Genomic DNA, 27,377 nt, shown 5'->3' on the forward strand with positions numbered 1-27,377 from the left:
GAGTGGCTGGCTCGTCCCGGTGGAGGCGGAATGTGGCGGGTGCAGGGCGGCGAGCTGGGGTCAGCTGGGGTCAGTCGGGGTCACAGGGCAGGCGTCCCTCCTCTGGAGAGCTTGTTTTGAACTCCGGGCGTATTCCAGACCACTGATCCTCCCTGAAGCCTCGCTGAGCTGGCAGGTCCCTGCGTTTTGTGGAGTTTGTCCCAGCGAGCGGGCGGCTGGGGGCCCTGCAGTGTTCTGCCGGCACCGTGCATAGGACATGGTGACGTAACCTCGTGAAGTCTTAGCACAGTTCACATAGTACATGCTCACTTAACATGCACTTGTAATGTTCCGTAGCTGGTCACTCTCTGCTGTCTAGCTCTCAGCCTGGGCCTCTGACGCTCGCAGGGGTCCCTGACTTGGGGGCGTTGTCGCTGTGCTAAGCAGACCACGGCGGGGGTGGGGTGGGTGGGGTGGGGGGGTGGGGGGACAGCCGGCTGGATGTCGTCATCCCGCATCACAGGCAGCCATCGGAGCCGGGCTCACAGGAGCTGCCGGCAGAGGGTGTGCTGGTGGGGCAGCCGGAGGGGAGTCTGAGACGAGCCTGCTCAGATGAGCTGGCCCACACCAGCCGAGGAGAGCTGGGGGGGGGGGGGGGTCAGGGACTCGGAGGCCCCTCCCTGGCCGAGCAGAGCCTGTGCTGACGTTTACCACCCCCCCCCCCAGGTCACACAGGTCCTCCTCGCAGTGTCCCTGGGCTACGGAAGGAGCAGCTGGGTCTCAAAGCCACATCCGAGAGCGCACTCACTTGGAAATGGGGAGCCGGGACACAGAGCACAGGTGTCCTGTGCCCCAGCGCCCATCGGCAGCCCGCAGTCCCAGAGGGCGCTGCTCAGCAAATGCTCGCTGGGCTCCTGCTGTGGGGCAGGGCGGGGGGAGGCGCTGGACGTGGGAAACTGTGACACTGTGACACACACCCTCCATGCGTGCACACGGCCACACAGCTGGGCCACACGGCTGCCCCTGAAACACAGACACACGCCCTCCTTGTGTGCACACGGCTGCCCCTGGGACACAGACACACGCCCTCCATGCGTGCACACGGCCACACGGCTGCCCCTGGGACACAGACACGCGCCCTCCATGCGTGCACACGGCCACACGGCTGCCCCTGGGACACAGACACGCGCCCTCCATGCGTGCACACGGCCACACAGCTGCCCCTGGGACACAGACACGCGCCCTCCATGCGTGCACACGGCCACACAGCTGCCCCTGGGACACAGACACGCGCCCTCCATGCATGCACACGGCCACACGGCTGCCCCTGGGACACAGACACGCGCCCTCCATGCGTGCACACAGCCACACGGCTGCCCCTGGGACACAGACACACGCCCTCCATGCGTGCACACGGCCACACGGCTGCCCCTGGGACACAGACACGCCCCAGGCGCCCTCACGTGCCTCCCACTGCTGCAGGGTGGGCGTGCCACGTGGGGAGAAGGTGGCCCCTCTGCGCCCACACTGGTGGGGCCCACAGGCTCGCTGGGGCAGGGAGCCCTCTGCTCATAAGCCCCTCTGAAAATGGGCGTGGCTGGAGCTGGGGCTGGGGCAGCCCCCCGAAGGCAGCCCACCCAGGGCAGCACATTGCCCGGGGGCAGCCTGGCTGCAAGGCTGAGAGCCGCAGTACTTGGGGCTTAACGTGCAGGGCCAGCCCTGGGCAGCTCGGGGGTGCCACCTGCGGGCTCCAGCCGGGGGCCACTGTGGGGGTGGGGAGGGTGACTTTTCTCTCCTCCCTCTCTGCGTAGTAGCTGCAGGAACCCCACGCTGCTTGATGGCAAGGACGGACTAAGGGCACCTGGGGGAGAACTTAATGTGAGCGGGTGGCAGGCGAGCGGTTGGAGGGGGGCAGGGGCCGGGGGGGAGGGGCCTGCCGTCCGAGAGCGGGTCTGCAGGGACTTCGTCCCGGGGAAGGGTGCGGGCTGGCACAGGCCAGCTCGATCAGAGAACTTGCTAACAGGCCGAGGGGATGAGGTTGGGCTTCAAATCAGCCGTGGTTAGACGGTGTAAGAATCAGTGGCGACCCGTCTCCTGCGCGTGTGCCCAGGGCACCCTGGAAACCGCCCGCCGTGGCGGCCGTGGGGAGGGCAGCGCGCCGGACGATGGTGGTGGGAATCGGCCCTTTTGGCGTCATTTTTTTCTCTTTCAATTACAGTTGACACTCAGTATGGTTTTGCATTAGTTTCTGGGCCCGTTGGTGGCTTTGAGGCGTGCCCGCGTGCACTCTCTCCATCATGAGTGCCTCTTAGAGGTGGCCCAGGTGCCCAGGAAGACAGCGGTGGGACTCCTACAGGGCGTCGGGCGGGCTTTCGCCCGGAGCCCCCCTCCTGTGCCGCCCGGCGTGCAGACATGAAAACCCACGAAGGTGAGGAGCTCCCACGGTTTGGGAGCCGGGCCCGGGAAGCCAGACCCTCGGCTGCCGTGGGGACAAGCCAGGAGACACAGGGCCACCTCCAGGACCCCGCAGGCCGCGGCCCCGACGCTCCAGCCTCCTCTGGAGCTGGGGGTGACCTGGGGCCAGGCCAGGGCCGACGGCAGACCTGGAAGCAGAGCGTGAGAGCTCGTCCCCCCCCATGTGAAGGCGCCCCAAGGACACAGTGAGAAAACGGGGGTGGGGGATTCACACAGCCGTTCTCGCTACTCTGTCTGTGAGAGCCAAAGGCCAGCAGCCCCCTCCTGCCCCCAGACCCGCGGGAGGAGACCACCTGGAGCCTCCGAACCAGGACCAGGCTGGAGTCAGGAACAGTGTGATCAGCACACTCCTGTCTGTACAAGGAGGGTGTGGGGCTGCACACACACATACACACACATCCAGGCACGCACGCGCACACACTCACAAGCGAGCATCTAGACACACACACACACGCGCACACACTCACAAGCGAGCATCTAGACACACACACACACGCGCACACACTCACAAGCGAGCATCTAGACACACACACACGCGCACACACTCACAAGCGAGCATCTATACACACACACGCGCACACACTCACAAGCGAGCATCTATACACACACACACGCGCACACACTCACAAGCGAGCATCTATACACACACACACATCCAGGCACGCACGTGCACACACTCACAAGCGAGCATCTATACACACACACACACACACACACGCACGCACTCGTGCACATAGGTATGTGCCCATTGCCTTGTTATCCACACACAGGCTCTCTCCGTTTTCTCTTGCACTGGGTATTGGGTACGGTCGGAGAAAGGAGGCTTTTCTCAACACAAGCTGTTCTGTGGGTTAGATTTTCAAAGTGGGTGGATGTCCCACGTCATTTTAAAAGCACAGTTCAATTAGCGCGTGGTGTTAAACCTGTAAACATAAAAAAAAAACATCGCTTAAGTGAGCGTCATCAGAAATTCAATTAATGGCATGAGCCAATGATCGTAAACGAGCATTTGCATATCATGGTGAACAACAAAAGACATAATTAAGCTGCGTTCAGTCACTTCTGGTTAGTAGCGATATGGATGTCGTTAGCCTGCAAGTGTCTAATGACTGTAATGATAGATGATGATTGATTAACAGATGGTGGATGGGTACGTAGGGTGAACAAATAAATCATTACCTTAATGTCAGTCATTAAGGAGCCAGATTTCTAGCAAAGAGAAAGAGACACGAATATAAAAATCAAAGGAACCCGCTGTTCTGAATTTCGGGGGAAAGTATCAGTGTCTGAGTGAAGAGAGCGTCTGGGGAAGAGCCCGGGGCATCCTGCCTCGCCTGTAGGTCGTAGGTTGTGGGTCGGAGGGTGAGGGGCGTCCCCCGAGTGTCCCAGGGGACAGCAGCTGTGGTGCCGGAAGCGGGGACGTGGTGGAAGGAACCTAAGAGTGGGCGGCTGTCGGGGACACAGCAGCTCCCAGCGGCCGAGGCTGGGACAGCCAGAGCTACGACATCAAGTAGCGACATCAAGTAGCGTCATGTTCTAGTCCAAAGTCTACAGCAGGAGTCCCCAAACTACAGCCTTCAGGCTGCATGTGGCCCCCTGAGGCCATTTATCCGCCCCCGCCGCACTTCCAGAAGAGGCACTTCTTTCATTGGTGGTCAGTGAGAGGAGCATAATTCCCATTGAAATACTGGTCAGTTTGTTGATTTAAATTTACTTGGTCTTTATTTTAAATATTGTATTTGTTCCCGTTTTGTTTTTTACTTTAAAATAAGATATGTGCAGTGTGCATAGGGATTTGTTCATAGTTTTTTTTATAGTCCGGCCCTCCAACGGTCTGAGGGACAGTGAACTGGCCCCTGTGTAAAAAGTTTGGGGACCCCTGGTCTACAGGGAAGTACCACCGACGAGTCCTCCTGAGAGAAACAAACGCCTGAATAAACAAATACATGAGGAAAAGAGACGAAGCACACACACACCCCCCCTGCAGAACTCCTAACATCCCCGGGGGTGGCGGGCAGACTGACATCTTTCCAAAGAGGACGGTGTGACCAAATTAGCACGCTGCCCAGGAGGAGCCTGACAAGCACACCTGAGCCAGGTGAGCAGGTCGGCCTGTCAGGTGAGTGACGCAGAGCGCGTGCCCCGATGGGGGGGGGTGAGTGTGGCGCCTCACCTCTGGGGTCCTCCCCAGCCCCACAACCCCAGGCTGATGGTGAGGGAAACCCCGGTCCACGGGTCGTCTACTACAGAACACCTCGTGGACGCTCACGACTGCCAAGGTCATCGAAAGCAGAGGCAGTCTGCGACGTCTTCCAGCCCAGAGGACCGCCAGATGGGACGTGGTGTCCCGATGGGTCCCGGGACAGAAAAGAAGAACATCTGAGAACAAGCCAAGGGAATCTGAATATATCAGGGACCTCAGTTAATACGAACACGTCAGTGGTGGCCTGCTAATTGTGGCAAAGACCCATCTTAACGTGAGGCGGACGCATTAGGGGAGACAGAGTAGGGTGTGTGGAATTACTTATTTTGTGCCATCTTCACAATTTTTCCACACGTTGAAAACTATTCTAAAATAAAAAGGTTGTTTTAAAGACAGAGAAGAGTCAAACACCCCCGAATTCAAAATGTCGCTTTTTTTTTTTTGTATTTTTCTGAAGCTGGAAACAGGGAGAGACAGTCAGACAGACTCCTGCATGCTCCCGACCGGGATCCACCCGGCACGCCCACCAGGGGCGACGCTCTGCCCACCAGGGGGCGATGCTCTGCCCCTCCAGGGGGTCGCTCTGCCTCTACCAGAGCCACTCTAGCGCCTGGGGCAGAGGCCAAGGAGCCATCCCCAGCGCCCGGGCCATCTTTGCTCCAATGGAGCCTTGGCTGCGGGAGGGGAAGAGAGAGACAGAGAGGAAGGAGAGGGGGAAGGTGGAGAAGCAAATGGGCGCTTCTCCTATGTGCCCTGGCCGGGAACCGAACCCGGGTCCCCCGCACGCCAGGCCGACACTCTACCGCTGAGCCAACCGGCCAGGGCCCAAAATGTCGCTTTTTAAGGAATGTGTTCATTCTTTGGAAGAAACGGAGTGGTGGACCGACCCGAAAACTGGTCAATAGAAGGAAAGATGCCATCGTGTCCCTTGCCTTTGTCCTGCACCCGGAAGCTCAGGGCCGTCAGGCCGTCGAGAAGGGACAGTTCCCCCCTTTTGAAAATGATTGCAACTAGGAAGGAGAAGGGGCGGCCAGAGCAAACCATCAGCGTGTTGCAGCCACGGGGAGGGGGTTGCTCCGCCATGACCGTGGCTGCATAGTGAGCCTCTGACGGGGCCTGAGCCATCCCACAGAAGATCACGGGCAGACCCAGGGGGCCCCTGATGTGCGCACTGCCCCGCCCATGACGGACGCCTGTCCCAGATCGGACCCGAACATCACCCGGCTACCACCCGCCCATCCCCGTGTCCACGGGGACGCGGGGACCCCAGTCAACAAAGCCAAGGGGATGCGGTGATGTTGTCTCTCGGGCAACGAACCACAAGGGGATAAAGGAGGAACAGGGAACCCCACGGATTAGAGAAGGCTTAAGGGACAGGCCAGCAGAACTCCCCACCCCCGCCCCCAGGAGTCCTGTCCAGCTGGTGGTCCCCATAAACCTGCGGGGTGCGCTTGGAGACCATTAAGGAGATGATCGGGAAACCACAACCATGACCGGGTGTTAGAGGACGGGACAAATGAGTTACCTTTTCGGTGTGATCATGGTGCCACAGTTACGTTTTCAGTGTGAGTCTTGTCTTGAATACAAAGCAAGGTATGTTTCCTTGCTTCTGGGCGAGGAAACTGGATGCTGGAGTTGGCGTCATGAGAATCCTGGGGTGGGCTGGCTCCAGGTGGGCACGCCCAGGACGACCTCACTTCACCATTGACGACGCCGACAGCCAGACAGCGTGGCCAGGTGTAACCATGTATCCCTGATTTTATATATTCGTGAGATATTTTTCTATAATAAAAAGTTGTAGCAGTGAGATTCGTTTCTAATTAATAGGCATTATTTTTTAAGCAGCTTTAATTTACAGGGGAAATAAAAACAGAACTAAAAGTACGTATGAAGAAAAAAACAATAACGCTAAAAGTACGTCCAGGTTCCGTTATACTCCTTTACCCCTCCCCCACTTCCAGTTCCCCTATCACCAGGGCCTCCCACGGTCGTGTTACTCTGTTTCTCCCAAAATAAGACATCCCCCCCAAAATAAGACCTAGTGCAATTTTTTTCAAGCTTAGAAATATAAGGCCTTCCCTGAAAATAAGACCTAGCACATCTTTAGGAGCAAAAATTAATATAAGACGCTGTCTTATTTTCGGGGAAACGGGGTAGATGGTTGTACATGGAAATAGAGTCACAAGAAATTCTTGATGGAATTCAGAGTTTGGCTGGTTATGCTGATGTTTGTGATGACATGACTACAGTATATGAATAAATGTTGTTTTTTTTGTTCAACAAGAAATGTGAATTCTTGTTCATGGAAAAATAAGACATCCCCTGAAAATAAGACCTAGGGCGTCTTGAGGAGCAAACATTAATATAAGACACTGTCTTATTTTCGAGGAAACACGGTACCTTTGTTACAGTGGATGAGCCAATATTGATTGATACATTATGGTTGACTGAAAAAGCCCACAGTTTGCAGCAGGGTTCCCTGTTTGCACTGTACGTTCTGTGGGTTTGGACAAATGAATGACACAGATACTTTCACTGCCCTAGAAACCCTCCATGCTCCACCCCCACCCCGCCCCCTCTGCCCCTCCCCCACCCCGCCCCCCTCTGCCCCTCCCCCACCCCGCCCCGTCTGCCCCTCCTCCCCCACCCCGGCCCCCTCTGCCCCCCCTCCCCCACCCCGGCCCCCTCTGCCCCCTCCCCCACCCCGCCCCCTCCCCCACCCCGCCCCCCTCTGCCCCTCCCCCACCCCGCCCCCGTCTGCCCCTCCTCCCCCACCCCGGCCCCCTCTGCCCCCTCCCCCACCCTGCCCCCATCTGCCCCCTCCCCCACCCCGCCCCCCTCTGCCCCCTCCCCCACCCCGCCCCCCTCTGCCCCTCCCCCACCCCACCCCCGTCTGCCCCTCCTCCCCCACCTCGGCCCCGTCTGCCCCCTCCCCCACCCCGCCCCCCTCTGCCCCTCCTCCCCCACCCCGGCCCCGTCTGCCCCTCCTCCCCCACCCCGCCCCCGTCTGCCCCTCCTCCCCCCACCCCGGCCCCGTCTGCCCCCTCCCCACCCCGCCCCCCCTCTGCCCCTCCCTCCCCCACCCCGCCCCCCGTCTGCCCCTCCTCCCCCACCCCGGCCCCGTCTGCCCCCTCCCCCACCCCGGCCCCCTCTGCCCCTCCTCCCCCACCCCGCCCCCCTCTGCCCCTCCTCCCCCACCCCGCCCCCGTCTGCCCCTCCTCCCCCACCCCGGCCCCGTCTGCCCCCTCCCCCACCCCGCCCCCCTCTGCCCCTCCCCCACCCCACCCCCGTCTGCTCCTCCTCCCCCACCTCGGCCCCGTCTGCCCCCTCCCCCACCCCGCCCCCCTCTGCCCCTCCTCCCCCACCCCGCCCCCGTCTGCCCCTCCTCCCCCACCCCGGCCCCCTCTGCCCCTCCTCCCCCACCCCGCCCCCCTCTGCCCCTCCTCCCCCACCCCGGCCCCCTGGCAGCCGCCGATCTATTCCTCTCCTTCGCTTGGGCTTCTCCAGAGTGCCGCGGAGATGGCGTCATCAGTAACGTAGACTTGGTAGACCGGTTTCTTTCCCTTCGCAACGTGCATTCAGGTCTCCGCCACGTCTCTGTGTGGCTTTGCTAGCTCCTGTCGGGTTTTTTTGTTTGTTTGGTTTTTGTTTTTTAATCACTGAATGATGTTTCTTTGTCTGAATGGACCGCAGTTTGTTGACGCATTCACCTGCTGAGAAAACCGTCTTGGTGGTGTCCCAGGCTTAGTGGTTCTGAAGGAGGCCTTCCTAAACGTCCCCACGCAGGTCTGTGTCCTTCTTCTATGACCACGTCGTCCCAAAGGACGTGTCCGGCTCATTGGGTCAATGCCCAAGGGGCATGGTTGTTGCCTCGGGCGGTGAACCTGTCCGGCTTGGTGAGGAGCCGCCAAACTGTCCTCCTCGGTGGCCGCAGCGTTGCGCGCCCCGTCCAGCGACGCGGGGAGGGGGGAGGGCCTGCTGCTCCGGGTCCTCGTCGGCCCTCCGCCTTGGTTTGCCGGAGTTGCGGGTTTGACCGTCCTAATAGGTGTGCAGCTGTAGCTCGTGGTTTTAGTGCGTGCTTTTCCCCGATGACATGTGACGTGGAGTGGCTTTTCAGTACATTTGTTTGCAGGAGGGATATCTTCTTTTTTGGTGACGGGTCATTTCATATCCTGGGCCCCTTTTTTTTTTTTTTTAGCAAGGGTGTTTATTTTCTTATTGCTGCGTGTTAAGGGTTCGTGTATTTTCTTTTAAAGTTGATTGGAGAGAGAGAGAAAAAAAAACATTCATCTGTTGTTCCACTGATTTACGCATTCATTGGTTGAGTCTTGTATGTGCCCTGACCAGGGATTGAACCCGCAACCTTGGCCTATCAGGACGATGCTCTAACCCACCGAGCTACACGGCCAGGCCACGGTCGTGTATTTTGGTTGCCAGTCTGTCTGATTTGTGTTTTGCAAAGGTCATCTCGAGAGAATGTTTTACGGAGCAAGACTTTCCTAATTTTAATAACTTCTGCTTACCAATTATTTTTTCTTTCACGGATCATGCTTTTGGCATTGCATCTAAGAAGCCCCTGCCAAACTCAAGGTCACCAGATTTCCTCTTACATTACCTTCTGAAGCGTCCGTAGCTTCGCACTTCACATTTAGGTCTGTCATCCGTTTGGGGTCAGTCTTGTGAAAGGCAGAAGGCAGCGGTGGGATTCAAATCCTGTTAACCACCGGTTCTCGGCCCTGATGATCGTTTTAGTGTAAAAACACGATATACCAAAAGTTAGTTCATGATTTCATGCGTTGAATACTTAAATAAGAACAGTAAAAGAGGTCCACAAAACTAGATTAGATTATAAGAAAGCTTTAAAATACGAATGAAAAATATCAAAGAATACCTGAAAAAAATGATAAAACTCTTATTTAATATATTTCCATACTGGCATCCTCACTTGCAAGTTTTTTCACCTATGGTCGGAATGAACATGATGACTACGGGCGCTTAGCATACGCTGTTGCGCAGGTGAACGTTAAAAAAGAGTCAGGAATGTAGATTTGTGATCTCCACATTGGGCGGCTGCCCAGGCGCCCACCTCAGAGAGAACCCTGGTGACAAGTGCCATCTTAACACCGGTTTGCTGAACTCAACAAGAAATTAGGTATCGGTTCTACCTAACCGGTGCGAACCGGCTGAATCCCACCACTGGTAGAAGGCCTGTGTATACATTTGTTTTGTTTTATTTTCTGCATGTGGGTGTCCCAGTTTTCCAGCCCAGTTTGTTGAAAAGACTGTGTTTCCTCCACTGACTCCCCTGGCTCCTTTGTCAGAGATCAGCGGGCTATATTTGTGTGGGTCTATTTCTGGGCTCGCTGTTCCGTTCCATTGATTCTGCCTGTTCTTCCCCCAATATTTGATTACTGTAGCTTTCTAGCCAAGTCTCGGAGCTGCATAATGTCCATTGTCTACCTCCGTCCCTCTCCTTCAATCCTGTGTTGGCTATTTTGGGTCTCCCGCCTCCCTGTCAAGGTTAAGATTGCGCCTATAAAGTATTCACAACGCCTAATGGGCTGAGACAGAACTCAGCTTTTTAGGGGTCACACCAGACATTCATGACAGGCAGAGCCCAGACCACACGGGGGGGGGGGGGAAGGACGGAGGTGGCAGGTTACTCAGGGAGGACAGGTGACAGAAAACAGTGTTCATATACTCAGTGAGACAAAAGGGAGCTCACACCCTTGAAATAACAAAAATGCTCCTTTTCAAAAATCACAGAGAGCAAGCCCTGACCAGGTGGCTCAAGGGATAAAGCATCCTCCTGGTGTGCTGAGGTCATGGGTTTGATCCCTGGTCAGGGCACATACAAGAAGCAATCACTGAGTGCACTGCTGAGGTCATGGGTTTGATCCCCGGTCAGGGCACATACAAGAAGCAATCACTGAGTGCACAACTAAAGGGAACAGCTAAGTGAAACAGTGAGGTGGTGCTTCTCTCTCTCCCTCCCTCCCTCCATCCCTCCTTCCCTCTCTCACTTTCTCTCAAAACAACGGGGAAAAAATTTTTAAACACTTTCAAATACCAGAGAGCAAAATGAGAACACTGGGATTTAAAAATATTACAACAGATAACGATGTCGATGGATGGATTGAAAGATAAAATTGAACAGAATCTCCCAGGCGGAAAAAAAAAGATGTGGAAATTGGAAGAGGAAAGATGGTTAGATGAGGGGACCCATCCAGAAGCCCACCCTGTGCCTTAGAGATACTGCCAAGAGAAAATTAAAAATAAGGTGGGGGAAGTGTTGGGGGCATAACGGGAGGAAACTCTCACACAGAAGGACACGCGTTTCCTGCTGGGAAAGGACCCGTATCCATACGTTTCAGAAAACTCGGAAGAAAGAGTGTTTTACCAGGCTGTTCATTGGGGGGGGGGTGCAGGGAGGGGGAGGAGAAGGAGTCTGTACAAAGTATCCAAACAAGCATGGGACCCGATCCCTCGGTCCCCACCCCAGGGACTGAAAACAGCGAGCTGGGAGCGCGTCCCCAGCTGGCATCCCTCGGGCCGGCATGGGCTCTGCTTCGGGGGCTGTCCCGCACGCACTAGGAGAGAAGGTATTTTCCGCCCTTGGTGGGTGTCGTGTCTCGTAAAGATCAGTTTGTTCGAGGTGTTTGCTCGGAGCAGCCGTCGTCTGTTGATTCCCGTCCAGCTGTCCTGTCACTTTGGGGAAGGGCTGCTCAGACTTCCAGCTGGGTTGGTGTCGCTGCCTGCCCCCCCCCCCCTTTAATTCTATCCAGTTTTGCTCTGTCGTGTGGAGGCTCTGATCCAAGGTGAACAGGTGTTTGTGACTTCCAGCGTCCTTACGAATTACCTCTCCTGTCACTGTGAAATGTCTCTATTTTGGGTAATGCCCTAGTCCTAAGTCTACTTAAAATTTAAAAAGTCCTGGCTGGTTAGTTCAGTGGTAGAGTGTCAGCCCGGTGTGTGGATGTCCCAGGTTTGATTCCTGGTCAGGGCACACAGGAGAAGTGCCCATCTGTTTCTCCTCACCTCTCCCCCTCACTTAGATTTCTCTCTCTCTCTCTATCTATCTCTATCTCCCTCTTCCCCTCCCGCAGCCAAAGCTCCATTGGAGCAAAATTGGCCCGGGGCACTGAGGACGGCTCCATGGCCTCTGCCTCAGGCATTAGAATGGCCCTGGATGCTGAGCAAAGAGCAATGCCCAGGAGGGGCAGCGCATCGCCCCCTAGTGGGCTTGCCGGTTAGATCCCAGACGGGGTGCATATGGGAGTCTGTCTCTTGCTCCCCTTCTCTTACTAAAAAAAAACAACAAAAAAACCCCAGCTTTATTGAGATATAATTTGCACACCATAAAATCAGCCTTTTAAAGTACGCCGTCCAGAGGGTGTCAGTGCGTTCCCCACCACGTGGCCGCCTGCACGCACTCATTTTAAAACATTCTGCCACTCCAAAAAGAAACCTCATGCCCAGCCTCACCACGACCCATTCCTCGCACCCCCAAGTCTTTGCTGTTGTGAACAATGCCGCTATGAAGTTCCGGGGTACAGGTCTGAGTGTGAACGTCTCACGTCTCTGGAGAGTGTGTACCTAGGAGCGGAGTTTCTGGGTCAGATCAAAAATCTGTGTCAGCGATTTCCCACCCTTTTCATCTCACGGCGCACGCACCTGATTGATTACTAAAATTCTGCAGCACACCAGAAAATGTATTTCTTGCCGATCTGACATGCACACACACATGCACACAAAAGAAGTATCATTTCGATTCATTCACACCGGACGGCTGTTGTTGAGTTGGCTGTGGTTACTTTGTGATGTTTTGTTGTTGTTTTTTATGTGACAATCTAAGGAAATAGAGGCCAGTGCCCCCGACTCATGACTCAGGTAGTGCACGTTTTAAATATTCCTGCAGCGCACGCACGGATTGAAAATCATTGCTGCTCTCGGTTTGACGTCTCGAAGAACTGCCGACCTCGGCTGCTCGGTGTGACGGAAGTCCGTTGTGTCTCAGGGTGTGTGTTGCCGTCCGCCCGAGGGGGTCCTTCTTCCACCCCTTTACGGTCAGCCTCTCCGCGTCTTTCTATATAAAATGCGCGGACGATCTCGGATGGACCTTGGAGTCACCCGGGGGGCTTGCAAAGTACTGTTGACTCCCTGGCTCTCGTCCACGGCGGGGGTGGAGGGGATTGTGGTTTCTCTGGCCTCTGGGAAATGGCTGTATTTCCTAAGTTTCCTGGGCAACTGGGATGCCCCGGCGGCTGAAGGGCGAGGACCCCCCCCACCCCACCCCATCCCCAGCCAGCATCTAGAATTGAGGTTTGGTGACAGTGACAGCAGCTGATAGTTGATGACCCCTTCGTACTTGACCTGGTCACGATGCTTTGCAAGGTGTATGCGTTGCCTCATTTGTTGTACAACCATTCTCAAAGGTAGCAGCTATTAAATAAAATAAAAACACAGAGGGCATGTTTAATTTTTCCACTGATTTAAGAGACAGAAGCATCAACTCGCTGTTCCTCTTAGCTGTTCCATTTCGTTGTGTGTTCATTGCTCGCTCTCGTACGTGCCCTGACGGGGGCAGGGGAGGAGGGGATCAAACCAGTGACCTTGGCGTGCAGGGGCCATGGTGCTTTATCCGCCGAGCCACCCGGCCAGGGCCTAGGTCTTTCTGCTTCATTTATTTTTATCATACCTGCTGTTTCACTGGACTCACACCCCACGAGGTTATATATATTACGATGCTGTTTCATGTAGGTCGGTCGGGTCATTTGTTTTCTGTCTGTTTCCTCTGTTTTTCTCTGGTGCCCCCTTTACTGCTTTATTTTGGGTTATTGGACTATGTTTAGAACTTTGTAACCGGCTGTCAGTTGCCCTCCTTTCTGTCCTGTTAAGTGCGGGCTCTGGGAAGTCAGTGACCACCCTTCACACAGCCCCTTAGAAGTCACACCGCACGCCGCAGGGGAGCCACAGAAAAATGCAGCTCCGCGGGAGACCAGCCTCGCTCCTGCCGCCTCTGGGCCGCTGCCCAGGTATTACTCCACCTACATGATACAGAGCCCACAAAACAATACCATTTTGCCTCAAATAGACATATCTTTTTTTTTTTTTTTTTAGGTGAGAGGAGAGGAGATAGTGAGGCAGACTCCCACATGTGCCCCAACCAGGATCCACCCAGCAACCCCATCTAGAGCTGATGCTTGAGTACCAACCTATTTTTAGTGCCTGAGGCTGACCTGCTCAGACCAACCAGCTGAGCTATCCTCAGTGCCCGGGGCCACGCTCGAATCAGTCAAGCCACTGGCTGTAGAGATGAAAAGGGAGAGAAGCAGACGGTCACTTCTCCTGTGTGCCCTGGCCGGGAACTGAACCCGGGATATCCATACACCAGGCTGATGCTCTATCCACTGAGCCACCAGCCCAGTGTCAACATATCTATTTTTAACAAGAAAGAAAATGCTCTCTTTTCTTTTTCACTGATTTTTTTTTTTTTTTTTTTTTTTTTTTTTTAGAAAGAAAGAGAGGAAGAGGGGGAGAGAAACATCAATTTGTTGTCCTACTTATTTATGTATTTATCAGTCGATTCTTGTATGTGCCCTGACCTGGGATCGAACCCACGGCCTTAACGTATCAAGATGGTGCTCTAACGCCTGGCCCAGGCAAAATGCCCTTTCTGATTTCCCCTGGGCATTTGCCTCCCCTGGTCTCCTCCTTCCGCCCCCTCGGAAGACCTCGTGAGGCCCCCACTCCGTTTTCATTTCCAGCGTGGTCTGCTGGCCACGCCGTCTCTCGGTTTCCGTTTTTCTGTGACTCACCCGACCGGCAGTCTTTAAAGGAATGTTCACCAGAGACAGAACACTGGGTTATTCCGCGTCCACAGTGTGCAGTGCTGTCCTGTGTGTTCCCTCCCTCTGCCCTTCCTGATGTGAAGTCCACGGGTGCTCAAGTGCTTTTTCTGACCCCAGCTCCCCTCTCTGTTCCGGGGTTCTTAGTATTCCCCCCTTTCCTAACAGAATGCTAACTGTCTTGACGCGAGACCTTCAGACTTGTCCCCCGCGCCCGCTTTCAAAAATCTCTCCCCTCTCTCCTCCGTATCGGGTACATCGTATTTCTGTCCCTGCAGGTTCAGTCTGCTTTGTCATCGCATCCCGCCATGACGTCCACCCAGCATGCTTTTTGTTTTGTTTTGTTTTTTTTAATATGAGATAGCTGTTTTTTTAGTTCTAAAATTTCCACTTCATTTTTTTTCTTTTTGCCTTTGTGTTTTTCGCTGAGACTGGATATCATTCATGCGTGATGAGTGGACGCTCCTTTACCTCCTCGAGTACGGTGGTGATCGCTGGTTTAAGGTCCTTGTCTAGTAGGTCCGTCATCTTGGTCATTGCTGGTTTAAGGTCCTTGTCTAGTAGGTCCGTCACCTTAGCCATTGCTGGTTTAAGGTCCTTGTCTAGTAGGTCTGTCATCTTGGTGGTCGCTGGTTTAAAGTCCTTGTCTAGTAGGTCTGTCATCTTGGTCGTCGCTGGTTTAAAGTCCTTGTCTAGTAGGTCTGTCATCTTGGTGGTCGCTGGTTTAAAGTCCTTGTCTAGTGGGTCCGTCACTTTGGCCGTCACTGGTTTAAGGTCCTTGTCTAGTAGGTCCATCATCTTGGGCGTCGCTGGTTTAAAGTCCTTGTCTAGTAGGTCCGTCATCTTGGGCGTCGCTGGTTTAAAGTCCTTGTCTAGTAGGTCCGTCATCTTGGTCATCGCTGGTTTAAGGTCCTTGTCTAGTGGGTCCATCGTCTTGGTCGTCGCTGGTTTAAAGTCCTTGTCTAGTAGGTCCGTCACCTTGGTCATCGCTGGTTTAAGGTCCTTGTCTAGTAGGTCCGTCGTCTTGGGCGTCGCTGGTTTAAAGTCCTTGTCTAGTAGGTCCGTCACTTTGGTCGTCTTTGGGTTCAGCAGGGAGGTTTGGGTTGTGTCCCGAGTGGCATGAATGGACACTGTGCTGCGGCCCCTGGGTTCCCTTACACTTCCTGGACAAGCGCTGATGTTTTCATTCTCACTGCTGATCACCTCGGTGAGACTCGGACTGCAGACTGTCTGACCTGCGGCAGCACCGCTCAGACTTTGGTGCAGACGGTTGAGCCTCCCCTGCAGGTGGTGCTGAGTTGGTCCCTGCGCACGCCCCTCTTGGTGTCCGCCAGAGATCTGGGGAAAGCTGACACAGAGAGCATGACACTCCGCTCCCTGGTTCTCTTTTCTGGGATGCTCCCCTTACTTTGGAGCTGTGTCCCACCCCCCTCGCCCCACCCTGGGATCTGTCCTCTGCTCTCTCAAGGCATAAAGACCGTCAGAGTTTGAGATGGCCTGCACCACACTGTGTCCACAGACCAAAGCTCCCAATTTTCCACGCCCATCCAAAATCTGCCTTTTTTTTTTTAACTCTCCAGAGCTTTCAGGGAACTGTGTTAGGGGTGGGAGGGTGCATTTTGTCCAGACTTTGTAATTGTTACAGCAGAAGAGTTAGTTCTGTGAGCTTACTTGACCTTACCCTCCGGTCTCAAATTTTATACTCAGCCAAACTACCATTCAAGTAGGCAGGTAAAGCCATTTTCAAATAGGCAGTGTCTGAAAACCACTGGTATGTACTGTATTGTTACATTAGGAGTAGATATTGCATGGTCATGCAATATCTTTTTTTAAAAGATAAATTTTTTTAAAGCTTTTGTTTATTGATTTTAGAGAGAGGGGAGATGAAGAGAGAGAAAGAGGGGAAGGAACGGGAAGCATCCACTTGTGGTAGTTACTCGTCATATGTACCTTGACTGAGTAAGCCTACAGTTTCAAACCGGCGACCTCAGCGTGCCAGGTCAATGCCTTATCCACTGCGCCACCACAGGTCAGGCACAATGTAAATCGTGAATGTCAGTTTTGTTAAAATAATGATATAACTATAACAGGGAGGTAGGAGCATTTGGAAGGTGGGGGTGGGCAGGAGGATGAAAGGAAAGCGAACTTGGTGGTCCTCAACTCAGGGCGACTGTGACATCTCAGGGACATCTGGTGAGATCTGAAAACACTCTCCATTGTTGCATTTGGGGGGAAGGGGATCTTGTTGGCATCTAGTGGGTAGTACTCAGGGATGCTGCTATATACTCTTATAAGCACAGCCACAACAAAGAGTTCGTTGGTCCAGATCACAATAATGCCACTGTCGAGAGCCCTGAGCTAGCTCATCTCCCCTAGGGGGGTGTCAGCAGATAATAGCTAAGATTTAAACATCAAGTGGCAACAGGATATGTGTGTGTGGAGATGCAGTAACAGATACAGAATGAAGGGGGTTAAAGCATCATCTGGAGGCATCGAGGGTGTGAGTTCGATCCCTGGTCAGGGCACATACAGGAACAGACAGATGATCCTCTCTCTCTCTCTCTCTCTCTCTCTCTCTCTCTTCCCCTCAGTAAAATCAATAAATAAACTTTTTTTTTTTTTTTTTTAATAAGCTGGAAACGGGGAGAGACAGTCAGACAGCCTCCCGTATGCGCCCGACTGGGATCCACCCGGCACGCCCACCAGGGGCGACGCTCTGCCCACCAGGGGGCGATGCTCTGCCCCTCCGGGGGGTCGCTCTGCCGCGACCAGAGCCACTCTAGCGCCTGGGGCAGAGGCCAAGGAGCCATCCCCAGCACCCGGGCCATCTTTGCTCCAATGGAGCTTCGGCTGCGGGAGGGGAAGAGAGAGACAGAGAGGAAGGAGGGGGGTGGAGAAGCAAATGGGCGCTTCTCCTATGTGCCCTGGCCGGGAATCGAACCCAGGTCCCCCGCACGCCAGGCCGACGCTCTACCGCTGAGCCAACCGGCCAGGGCCAATAAATAAACTTTTTTAAAAAGAAGAAGAGCATGGCCAGGCAGTGGTGCAGTGGATAGACTGTCATACTGGAACGCGGAGGACCCTGGTTCAAGACCATGACGTCTCCAGCTTGGGCGAGGGCTCATCTGGTTTGAGCAAGGCTCACCAGCTTGAGCCCAAGGTCGCTGGCTTGAGCAAGGGGTCACTCGGTCTGCTGAAGACCCACGGTCAAGGCACATATGAGAAAGCAATCAATGAACAACTAAGGTGCCACAGTGAAGAATTGATGTTTCTCATGTCTGTCCCTCTCTCTGTCACACAGAAAAAAAATTGGCCTCCTTAAACCATGTGCACCTACAAGTTTGATATCTTAAAGAAGAACTGACATGGAAGAGGAGAACTGTTTACAAAGGTTTAGAAGTGTGCGGAGGAAGGCCTGCATGTGGGTCCTTGCCCTGTCCCAGGATGAGGCCATGGCCGCCCCTCCACAGTCCCCCCTTGTGTGTACTAAGGACAAGCCATGGGAAGCGTGGTGCACACTCTGACAGCCACTGGCAAGTCTGGGGCCCCAGGAGCCTCGGGGCCCGGCTCAGCCTTTCATAAACGTGGCAGGTGATGGGGGCGCACACCTCCTCCTGGTGGTGGCAGGCTGGAACTGCGGGGCCAGGGCTTTTAGGGAGGGGGGGGCACTGGAACCCCATGAATGATCAAGGTGCCAACCTCAGGCATCTCAGGAAATGGCAAGCATTTTACCCAGTCAAGTCTCGGGTTTCCGTCACCACATGGGCCATTTCGAGCACCTGTCTTAAGGGCGGTCGCTGCTCCCAGAGTCCCGTTTGCAGGCAGGCTAAACTGACCTTGGAGCTGGTTGGTTTAAAGGCTGGGAGTCCAAAGCCCGGCTCTGGGCTGTGCTGCTGTTCCCACCACGCGAGGAAGGAGGACGTAGCTGCGCATTCCCACGCCAGCCTGCTCAGTCCTGGCTTTGTCTATCCCAGTGTCGCTGTATGCCCCAATGCCTTTGCCCGCTGGTGTGGGAGGATATTTATAGGCACCACAGCGCCCGCCAGCTGGCACCCCCACCCTCCCTGTCGAGGCACTCACCTGCGCACGGAAAAACCGCCCCACAAAACCCACACGCCTGGTGGGTGGCCCTGAGCCAGGCAAGGTTCTTGCCTTTGGAGAAGGACACCCCAAAGGCTGTTCATTTTACAGAGCAGGAGGAGGATTTAAGACGGGCGTGGGGTGGTTGAGGAGCGAGGAGGAGAGCAGGAGGGCCCGGGGTCGGAGCGGGCTGTGTGGCCGGCGCCACTGTCCACTGTGTAGGCTGGGGAAGCGGGCCCCTCTGCCTGGGGCCAGGCGGCACGCTGGTCCTCACGGGGAAGGGGGGCAGCAGAGAGAGGGGCTCCCTCGCTGGCACGCGCAGCCCCAGGAGGGACCTCTGGGACTCACCTGAGGCAGACGCTCCCCGGCAGGTGGAGGGAGGCTGGGATGTGGGCGCTGCTCCAGACCTCACCCTGGACGGCACCCCTCTTCCTGCTCCAGGGCTCCCTCAGCCCCCGGATGAAAGAGGAGAGGTAGGAGGCAGGCAGGGAGGCGGGATCGGAGCCAGCAACCTCGTGGAGACCTGAGTCTGGTGCCAGGGATGGAGCCACATTTCTGGGAAAGCCAGTGTCTCCTCAGGGAGCTTGGTGACCACATCCCCGTGTCCGGTGACTAGAGTTGGGTCATCCTGGCACCCAGGCTGGGAGGTGTGGACATGAGGGGTGGAGGCCGGGCCCAAGGGGTGGAGCCCCGACGCCTGCCGCCGAGAGAAGGCAGAGCTCGGGGTGCAGCTCCCCCGCCCTGTTTCTGGGCTCCCTCTGCCTGCCCTGCCCTGCCCTGTCATGTCTGACGTCACGGCTCTTGTTCACTGGGGGGGTGGCGTGGATGGGGTGGCCAGGCAGCCGGGCTGTGGGGCCGTGGACTCCACGGCTGGGCTGAGCTGCATGAGCCACAAAGGGCAGAGCCACTGGGGCTCGAGGTCCAGCCCGCCCTCTGCCTGCGGGGTGTCGCCCTGGGTCCCTTTCTGCTCCTGCGCCGCGTGTGTGCACCGCAGGGGGGATGCGTAGAGGCACAAGGGGGGCGACGAGCTCTGGAAGGGGCTGAGAACTCGCCGATGCCACCACGACCACGGTGGAGGCAGCACGCCATCCTCACCCCACACACAGAAGCCCAGAGGGAGCCTCGCAGTGGGAGCGGAGGAGGGCGGGAGCACGGAGGAAATGGGCGTGTCCGTGTGATGTATGCTGTGTGCTCCCAAAATACATGTCGTGTCTCCTCCTGACCGTGGAAAACGCACAGCGGAGCCCTGCGGGACCCTGCAGAACTCGGGCCTCTCGGGCTGGTGGCCAGGAACACAGGTCCCAGGCTGCCCACCCCAGAGCGGAGTTCCAGGGACCCCGGCCAGCGCTGGCCCGGTGGGGACATGGGGACGTGCGCTGGGTCAGGGGAAGCCGCCCTCCCCGCTCCCCGGCCACCTCACCGTGGGGGACACACCCAGCCTGCGCTTTCTCCCTGGCGTCCCCGAGAGCCTTTGGTTCCTAAACCGGGACAGTGTCCTGCGGTCTGCCTGCCTCTGTCCCTTGTAGGGGGCAGCCCGCCTCCGCCTCGGGGGCTCCTTTGTCTCACCCCCGCTGCCCTGTTTGTCTGCAGGTTAACAATGAGAACGTGGTGAAGGTCGGCCACCGGCAGGTGGTGAACATGATCCGTCAGGGGGGGAACCACCTTGTCCTCAAGGTGGTCACGGTGACCAGGAATCTCGACCCCGACGACACCGCCAGGAAGAAAGGTGGGTGCCCCAGCTCCCCCACCCTGCCACTGCCTCCGCCCTCCCTGAGCTCCTGTCCCACCTGACTGTCCACCGCACCCCTGTCTACGGAGCTGGCGGGCCCCACAGTGACTCCTTCCTGAGGGAGGCCACAGCGGGGGTGGGGGGACAGTATGGCTGAGTGAGGCCCGAGCCAGGACAGACAGCACAGAGTCCTCACAGCACCCCTGCATTTCCCAAGACCGGGTGCGTCCCCTCCCACCTACCCACCAGGAGCCCTCAGCCTGGACTCAGGAGAGAGAGCAAGCATTAAGCACAGGCAGGGAGGGCTGCCTGGAGGAGGCAGCCGTGAGCTAAGGGCAGGGAGCCTGCAGCCTGTCGGGATGGAGGAGAAGTGAGGAGAGCTGCCTGGAACATTCCAGAAGGGCAGCTCCCAGGCTGTTCTCAAAAGGAGGCTGGGGAGGGGTCCTCAGCACATGTGAGAGGCGTGTCCTTGTTGTGACAGCTTGGGGGACAAAGGAGAATGCCCACCCTGTTTATGCCTTCCTGGTGGCCCGGCATGGCAACCAGGGCTGCACAGGCTGCCGGAACCTTCAGCCCCCGGTTGTTGGTCCCCAGTGGGCACATCACAGAGAGAAATGGACCTGCCCCCTCAGCCACCAGCCGGCCCATGCAGGCAGGAGGGAGGGCAGGGACCTCGAAGGCCAAGAATGCATGGGGCGTTGGGTACAGAAAGGGGGTCCCTGCCCCTGGTCCCAACCCATCGAGGCCCCAGAGAAGCCTGTGGACACACCCAGCCTCGTGACTCACCGAGGGCCAACCTGGGGGAGCAGGGGCCGCCCTCACTTGTCACCGGGCCTTGCTGGCAGAAGCCCGAGGGCTGCAGGCGCCCCCCCCCCCCGGGCTGTTCCGGGAGGCCCTGCAGCCAGGGGGTGGGGCTCAGCCTCAGCCTCTCCCGTCTGCCCCTCCAGCACCCCCGCCGCCCAAGCGCGCCCCGACCACAGCCCTCACGCTGCGCTCCAAGTCCATGACCTCAGAGCTGGAGGAGCTGGGTAAGCGTCCCCCGTGTGGCCACTCCAGCCCCGTGCTCCACGGAGGCCCTGCCCATGCATGGCCCGCGCTTGCTGCTCGCGCCCCGCCCCTGCCCCCACGCCTGCCGGCTTCGGGTGGGGTCACTGGTTTTGCCTCTTCCTGTCCTTTGTTCACCTAACACTGTTTTGTTTTGAATTTTTGGGCCTCTCACTAGTGGATAAAGGTAAGCTGCCCCAGCGTGTCCCCCAGCTTCTGCCCCCGAAGCCCGCCTCCGCTGGCCCTCTGTGCACGGCTCAGACCAGCAAACTCCGCCCCAGGGGCTGACGTAGATGGCGGTGGGGGTCGGCCAGCCAGCCTGGTGGGCTGCTTCCCAGGCTTAGGGAGTTCCTGGCACCTTCTTGAAAGGTTCTCAAGGAGCAGAGCGAGGCTCTGTGGTCTGAGCCATCCTGTAGGCCGGGAAGGTGCAGAGCAGCGTGGCCCTGGGTCCCGTGGACCATGGTAACAGCTGAGCAGAGGGTGGTGTGAGCCCAGCAACACCTTCTCAGGGGGGCACAAGGTCTGTGACCCACACAGGGGTGGCAGGTGCTTGCTCTGCTGCTGGCTGGGCAGGGTAGCGGGCACCGGGAGCCCAGCACCCACGGCAGGCCCAGCTGGGCGGGGCTTGAGGTCTGGGCACCCCACGCTGGAGTTCGACCGGCCATCGCTCCCTCCCCGAGGCCCGGCTGCACTGGGAGAACGTATGTCCCTCCTCGCACACTGCGTCCCATAAGTGCACAGTGACTCTTCCTCCTGGCAGCTCCTCTGGGCAGGGTCTTGTCCACTCCGTCCCCGTGGGACCCAGTGGAGCAAGCAGACTGCCCCCACCGAGGCCTGGGCCACCCCCCTGGCCAGCGCCCCTCACAGCTACTGTGTTTCAGGCCATCTAGGAAAGAGCAGCCCTGTGGGGGTGCCACCCCCCCAGAACTAGCAGTTTTCTGAGAGCCCCCTCCTCTGCCCTCCTCCTCGATGCCATCTTGCCATCCAAACAGAATTCGCTGGGAAAATCTCACTGCTGCCCCCCCGCCCCCCAGTGCCTGGTGTGACGCCCGGAGGGACGGGTGTGATTAACTGTATGTCCCCGTCCACGAGACGGTCTGTGCCACACTGTCCCTCCACAGGGCTTGTGGTGGGGTCTCCCCCACAAGAGACCACAGCTCACCTGTGAACAGGGCTGCAGCAGGGTCAGCTCGGGCCCAGGGGTGCTGCCTGGTCCCCAGACCCTCGGCAACCCTCGGGCTACCTCCCCGGTTGGGAATGGCCCTTTGGCTCGCACGTGTGACCGTGAGGACCTGGTGGAGCTTGGTGTCCGCGTGGCGGGTGCCAGGAGGGGTAGGCTGAGCAGGACAGAAAGCCCAGGGAGCCGGGTGACCAGCCCGGCCAGGCGGCCAGGCTCCGGGCAAAGCGAAGACGGTGTGTCCGCTCCCCAGACGCCTGGCCTGCCCGTGTCAGGGCTGCCCCCTGAGCTGCAAGTCGGGTCAGGTCCGGGCGGGTGGGTCTAGCCCCCTGTCCCCAGGTGGGTCCAGCCCCCGTGGGCCTCACGCTCCCTTTCTGTTTGCAAGCCTCCATCCGGAAGAAGAAGGGTAAGGGGACAGCCCCCGTCTGTTTCCAGCCCCCGCCCACACACCCCCCGGAAGGAAACCCTCTGTGGCCGTTGGCGTGGCGTCCGGAGTGTGCAGTGACCGTGTGTTGTCTGCCACCCGCCCCCCCTCCCCCGTGCTGGCTCCTGCGGGCCCCCCCCCTCCGGGACACGTCCGTCTCCGTCTGTTCCGTCTGCTTCTTGTCCCGTCCGTGCCCCGCCCCCGACACGTTCTGTGTTCTCCCCCCTCATCATCGTGACTGTGAAGCCGGTGGGACCCTTGCTCGGGGGCCAGTACAGGCGGAGCCCTGGCCACTGGGCCGCTTTGCCGTGGGCGGGGCAGTCTCCCTTGAACTCCCAGAAAGCCCCCGTCCCTCGACAGGCCTGTTCTGCAGCTGCAGGAAAACCATTTTTGGTCTAGGGCAGTGGTTCTCAACCTGTGGGTCGCGACCCCAGCGGGGGTCGAATGACCAGAACACGGGTCGCCTAAAGCGGGCATTTCCGATGGCTTTAGGCGACCCCTGTGTTCTGGTCGTTTGACCCCCGCCGGGGTCGCGACCCACAGGTTGAGAACTGCTGGTCTAGGGGGACCCTGGAAGGTGGAGCCTCTCCCTGCCCCTCCCTGGGCGGCACCCACACGGGACCGTTCCCCTCACCATTAAGAGAAGCAGTGTTGAGTCAAAACTGCTTTGAAGGAGGGCCCGTCCCATGACCTGGGGCCCGGACGCCGAGGCGCTGTGCAGTGTTCAGGACTAGAAACCAGTGCGGGCACTTGCATCCCGTGGGGCAGGACCTGGGGGTGGAGGCGGGTCCAGCGTTGCTCCTGCTCCCCGTGACTGGCCACCTTCCCTTGGAGGTCATCCTGGGCCTGCAAACCCCCAGGGGCTGCCCAGGAAACTCCCACTAGGCTTTCTGGGATGGGTCACAGTGTCAACCCTGGCATGGGTGCCCCGGGCACAGGAAGCTCCCCAGAAGTAGACTGCTCTCTGAAGGTCCCTCTGTTTGTCACACTGTCCTGACAAAGGCACCCCACTGTGGGCTTCTGAGGACCCCTCACCCTTAACAGAGCTGACCCAGAAAGTCTGCTGTCAAGGAGGCCTCGGCGGGGGGGGCTCCTCCAGCAGCCAGACACCCCAAAGTGTGACCCGTGAGGACAGAAATCGCAGCCTGGCGACTTGCATGGGCACAGGGCAGAATTCACAGGGGACAGGCAGGCCTGAGAGTGGGATCCCACCTTTCCTTTCAAGCACAGAAAAACCCCGGGGCTGGTCTGCTGTCAGATGTCCCCTCCCCGTGTTTCCCAACCCCAGCTGGAAGAGGGTGCGCAGGCGAGAAGACGTCCAAGGGCCCCGCAGCGTGGCCCACCCGGTTCCTCTGGGGACGCGCAGCGGGCGGGGGGGGGGGCAGTGTGGGACTCCGGTGCCCCCGGCACGTAACAGGTGTGCAGCAAGTTCTCTGGGCCATCACTCTGCCTCTCCCAGCCCCTCCTGGGGAATTGGCCTCGCCTCCTGAGTGGCGTCCAACACCGTCCAGAGAGGCCACGCGCTATAGCAGAAAACCGGGCGTCTGGATGAGCTGGTGGAATGGGGCCCCCGACATTCACGTCTACCTGGAACCCCTGGAAGAGGCATTATTTGGAAATAAGGTCTTTGCAGGTGTCATCAGGACAAAGTCACACTGGGTTAGGGTAGGTCCGGACCCAACGACGGGTCCTTACAAGGGAACAAGAGGGAGAAACTCCCACAGAGGAGGACACGCACAGGCCACACGGAGACGGAGGAGAAGCTGGGGCGGTGCAGCCACAGCCCAGCGCTGCTGGAGCCCCAGATGCCCGGAAGGAGCAGGGGGGAACCTCCCCTGGAGTCAGCAGACAGAACTGACCTCCTGAAGGCTCGATCTCACAGCTCCGGCCTCCAGGCTGCAGAGTAGTTCTGTGGCTTCGGGCCACCCCATGAGTGACACTCACCTGGCAGCTCTACTAAACGGAGGCAACAGGAAGACGGCACAAAGCCAGCGCGCCCCCGGGAGCTGCCTCCTGCGTAGTGACGGCGGCCGGTGACCAAGGTCCCTGAGGTTTCGTTTCCTCGTCTCAGAAATGCTTTCGTTCCGTCTCTGAGTGTCCCCAGGGACCTGCTGAGGTCCCCGACCTGTGCTCTCGGGCCTGAGGGTGAATGACTGGTAAGCTGGGACAGCCGCAATGGCCCAGGGCAGCTCGGGGCAGAGGCCAGGCCAGCGCTGGCAGGACCGGCTCCCCCTGGACCCCGGGAGTACCGGCACCTCTGGCCACATCCAAAGGCAAAGCGTGAGACTCATCAGAGAGCGCACCAGCAGGGGCCGTCGGCCGGGGGGAGAGCACGGGCCAGCCGGCCACCGCTGCCGCCTCCAGCAGGTGCAGCTTGTCCTGACACCTGGAGCTGCTGGCGTTTCCTTCTCCTCTTAGCTGTGCTTTGGAGAAAGTCCCACCCTGCGTCCCCTCACCCTGACCTCCGGTCTGCGGAGCGCGGATCTCTCCCTCAGGAGGGCTCGGGGCAGGCGGGTGACGCATGTCCTCCGCAGGCTGGGGGACTCTGGTGACAGGCAGGACACCACCCTGCTCTGGTTCCCAGCCGTGTGCAACCCAGCCATGCTGGACGAACGTGCCACCTTTCCAAGGACCTTTGTCTCCACGCGGAAGGTTTGCAGTTTGCAGACAGTGGATGTCACATCCATCGTCTCGATAACGGGGATACTTCTGCAGCATTTCCATGGACTTGCTCCTAGATTGTTTTTGACATTCGGCAGTTGTTTTGTTTTAGATTGTTTTTTTATTTTACTTTAAGCAAGAGAGAGAGACACACACACACAGAGAAGACAGGAAGTTGCGACACCTTAGTTGTTCATTGACTGCTTTCTCACATGTGCCAGGGCGGGGGGGGGGGGGGGGGCTACAGCAGAGTGAGTGACCCCTTGCTCAAGTCAGCGACCTTGGGCTCAAGCCAGCAACTATGGGGTCATGTCTATGATCCCACACTGGAGCTGGGGACCCCACGCTCAAGCTGGCGACCTCAGCGTTCCGAACCTGGGACCTCAGCATTCCAGGTGATGCGCAATCTGCCGCGCCACCACCTGGTCAGGTGAGATTGGGCAGTTTTGAAGGCGGCCTGCAGGCTGGGGGGGCTCACTCGCCCTCTCCACCTGAGTCCCTACATGGAGAGACCCAGCGCCAGGCTTTTCTAAGAGAAGCGTAGTGATTCTCCCACCGCAGAAAGAGAAGCAGGAACCCGTGTGCTCACCTCTTTCTTTCGAAGCGCTCATGTTGCAGTCAACAAACCCTCAGAGGTGGGGTGCTGAGCAGGCTCCCCGCGGGACAGCAGCCGGCAGGGAGCCCGGGACCCCTACCCGGAAGCACACGGGGGTCCCTCGGTGGCTCTCACAGAGAAGCGAACAAGGGACCTGACATCATTCCCCCCAAACCAAGGTGCTCCCACACACCCTGATTCACCAGGACACTCGGGGTGGTGGGGCGAGTGGAAGGCCAGCTCCAGATGGGTGTCTGAACCGTGCCCTGCCCACTACGCCAGGCCGGACCCCACGGGGTTTGGGCGGACCACACAAGACCCACAGACAGAAAGGCACGGGGGCCATTCCCGTTTATTGGACGACGGAGGCGGGCAGGTGCACCAGCCAGCCGGGACAAACCACTTCTGGCGATAGTGGGCGAGCTGGTGGGAATATCGCCCCTCCCGGCCGCAGGCAAGCAATCAGGAAGACTGCCCCGTGGTGGCGGCGGGCAAGCAATCCACCCTGAGAGAGAAAGGACCCTTCACTTTATAGCGGCTTTCCGCCACGTACTCACGCACTAATGATGCAAAGTGCTTGCAGCCGGGAAAGCAGGGAGCAGGACGAACCCAGCTGTTTTTCCCTACAGGGGGTAAGGGCATAAACCAATGACAAGGATGTCCATGTTCCAAGTGGCTGTGGCTCCAGGGGATGCACCTTCAACGGTACTCCAGACTTGCCCCCTGCTGTTTGGGCAGCTGGACAGGGCCGACCATTCTGGGGGTAACCCTAGGTCTCCACTGCCCCCCACGGCTCAGCACCTTGGCCTGAGGCGGGGGCGCAGAGGATGGTGACCACAGCGCAAGCCTAGGCTCCCACCTGGTCCCCGATGGCCACCTGCAAGGCCATCTCAGACCCCGAGCTGCTCTCTCTGCAAAGTGGGAATCGCCCCACCCCACGTGAGAACCAGGATGAAGGCCCTTAGAGTTTCCGCCAGGGTCGGGGAACCGCTGTTAGGACCCAGGATGCCTTTGCCTCATCTAGGCCTGCCTGTCATTTGAGGCCTGTTTTGGGGGTCCTGCCCCATGCCCGGGGGCCCACCATCACAGTGTGCTACCTGTGTGACACGTATTCAGGCATGAGAAGATTCCAGGTGGTGCTCCGCGTGGGTGTGCTGGGGGT

At 57.9% G+C, this 27,377-nt stretch overlaps 1 protein-coding gene across 1 annotated transcript in view; it reads left to right on the plus strand.

Moving 5' to 3' along the window:
- SHANK2 (SH3 and multiple ankyrin repeat domains 2) overlaps nucleotides 1–27,377 on the plus strand; it is a 428,650-nt gene that overhangs the window by 379,546 nt on the left and 21,727 nt on the right. Inside the window, exons 22-25 of the mRNA XM_066359996.1 lie at nucleotides 20,176–20,311; nucleotides 21,262–21,342; nucleotides 21,537–21,545; nucleotides 22,921–22,941. Of these exons, the coding sequence (XP_066216093.1) occupies nucleotides 20,176–20,311; nucleotides 21,262–21,342; nucleotides 21,537–21,545; nucleotides 22,921–22,941 (247 nt within the window). The remainder of the gene's footprint in view (nucleotides 1–20,175; nucleotides 20,312–21,261; nucleotides 21,343–21,536; nucleotides 21,546–22,920; nucleotides 22,942–27,377) is intronic.

This window comes from Saccopteryx leptura, chromosome 1 (genome assembly GCF_036850995.1).
Source record: "Saccopteryx leptura isolate mSacLep1 chromosome 1, mSacLep1_pri_phased_curated, whole genome shotgun sequence".
NCBI classification, from domain to species: domain Eukaryota; kingdom Metazoa; phylum Chordata; class Mammalia; order Chiroptera; family Emballonuridae; genus Saccopteryx; species Saccopteryx leptura.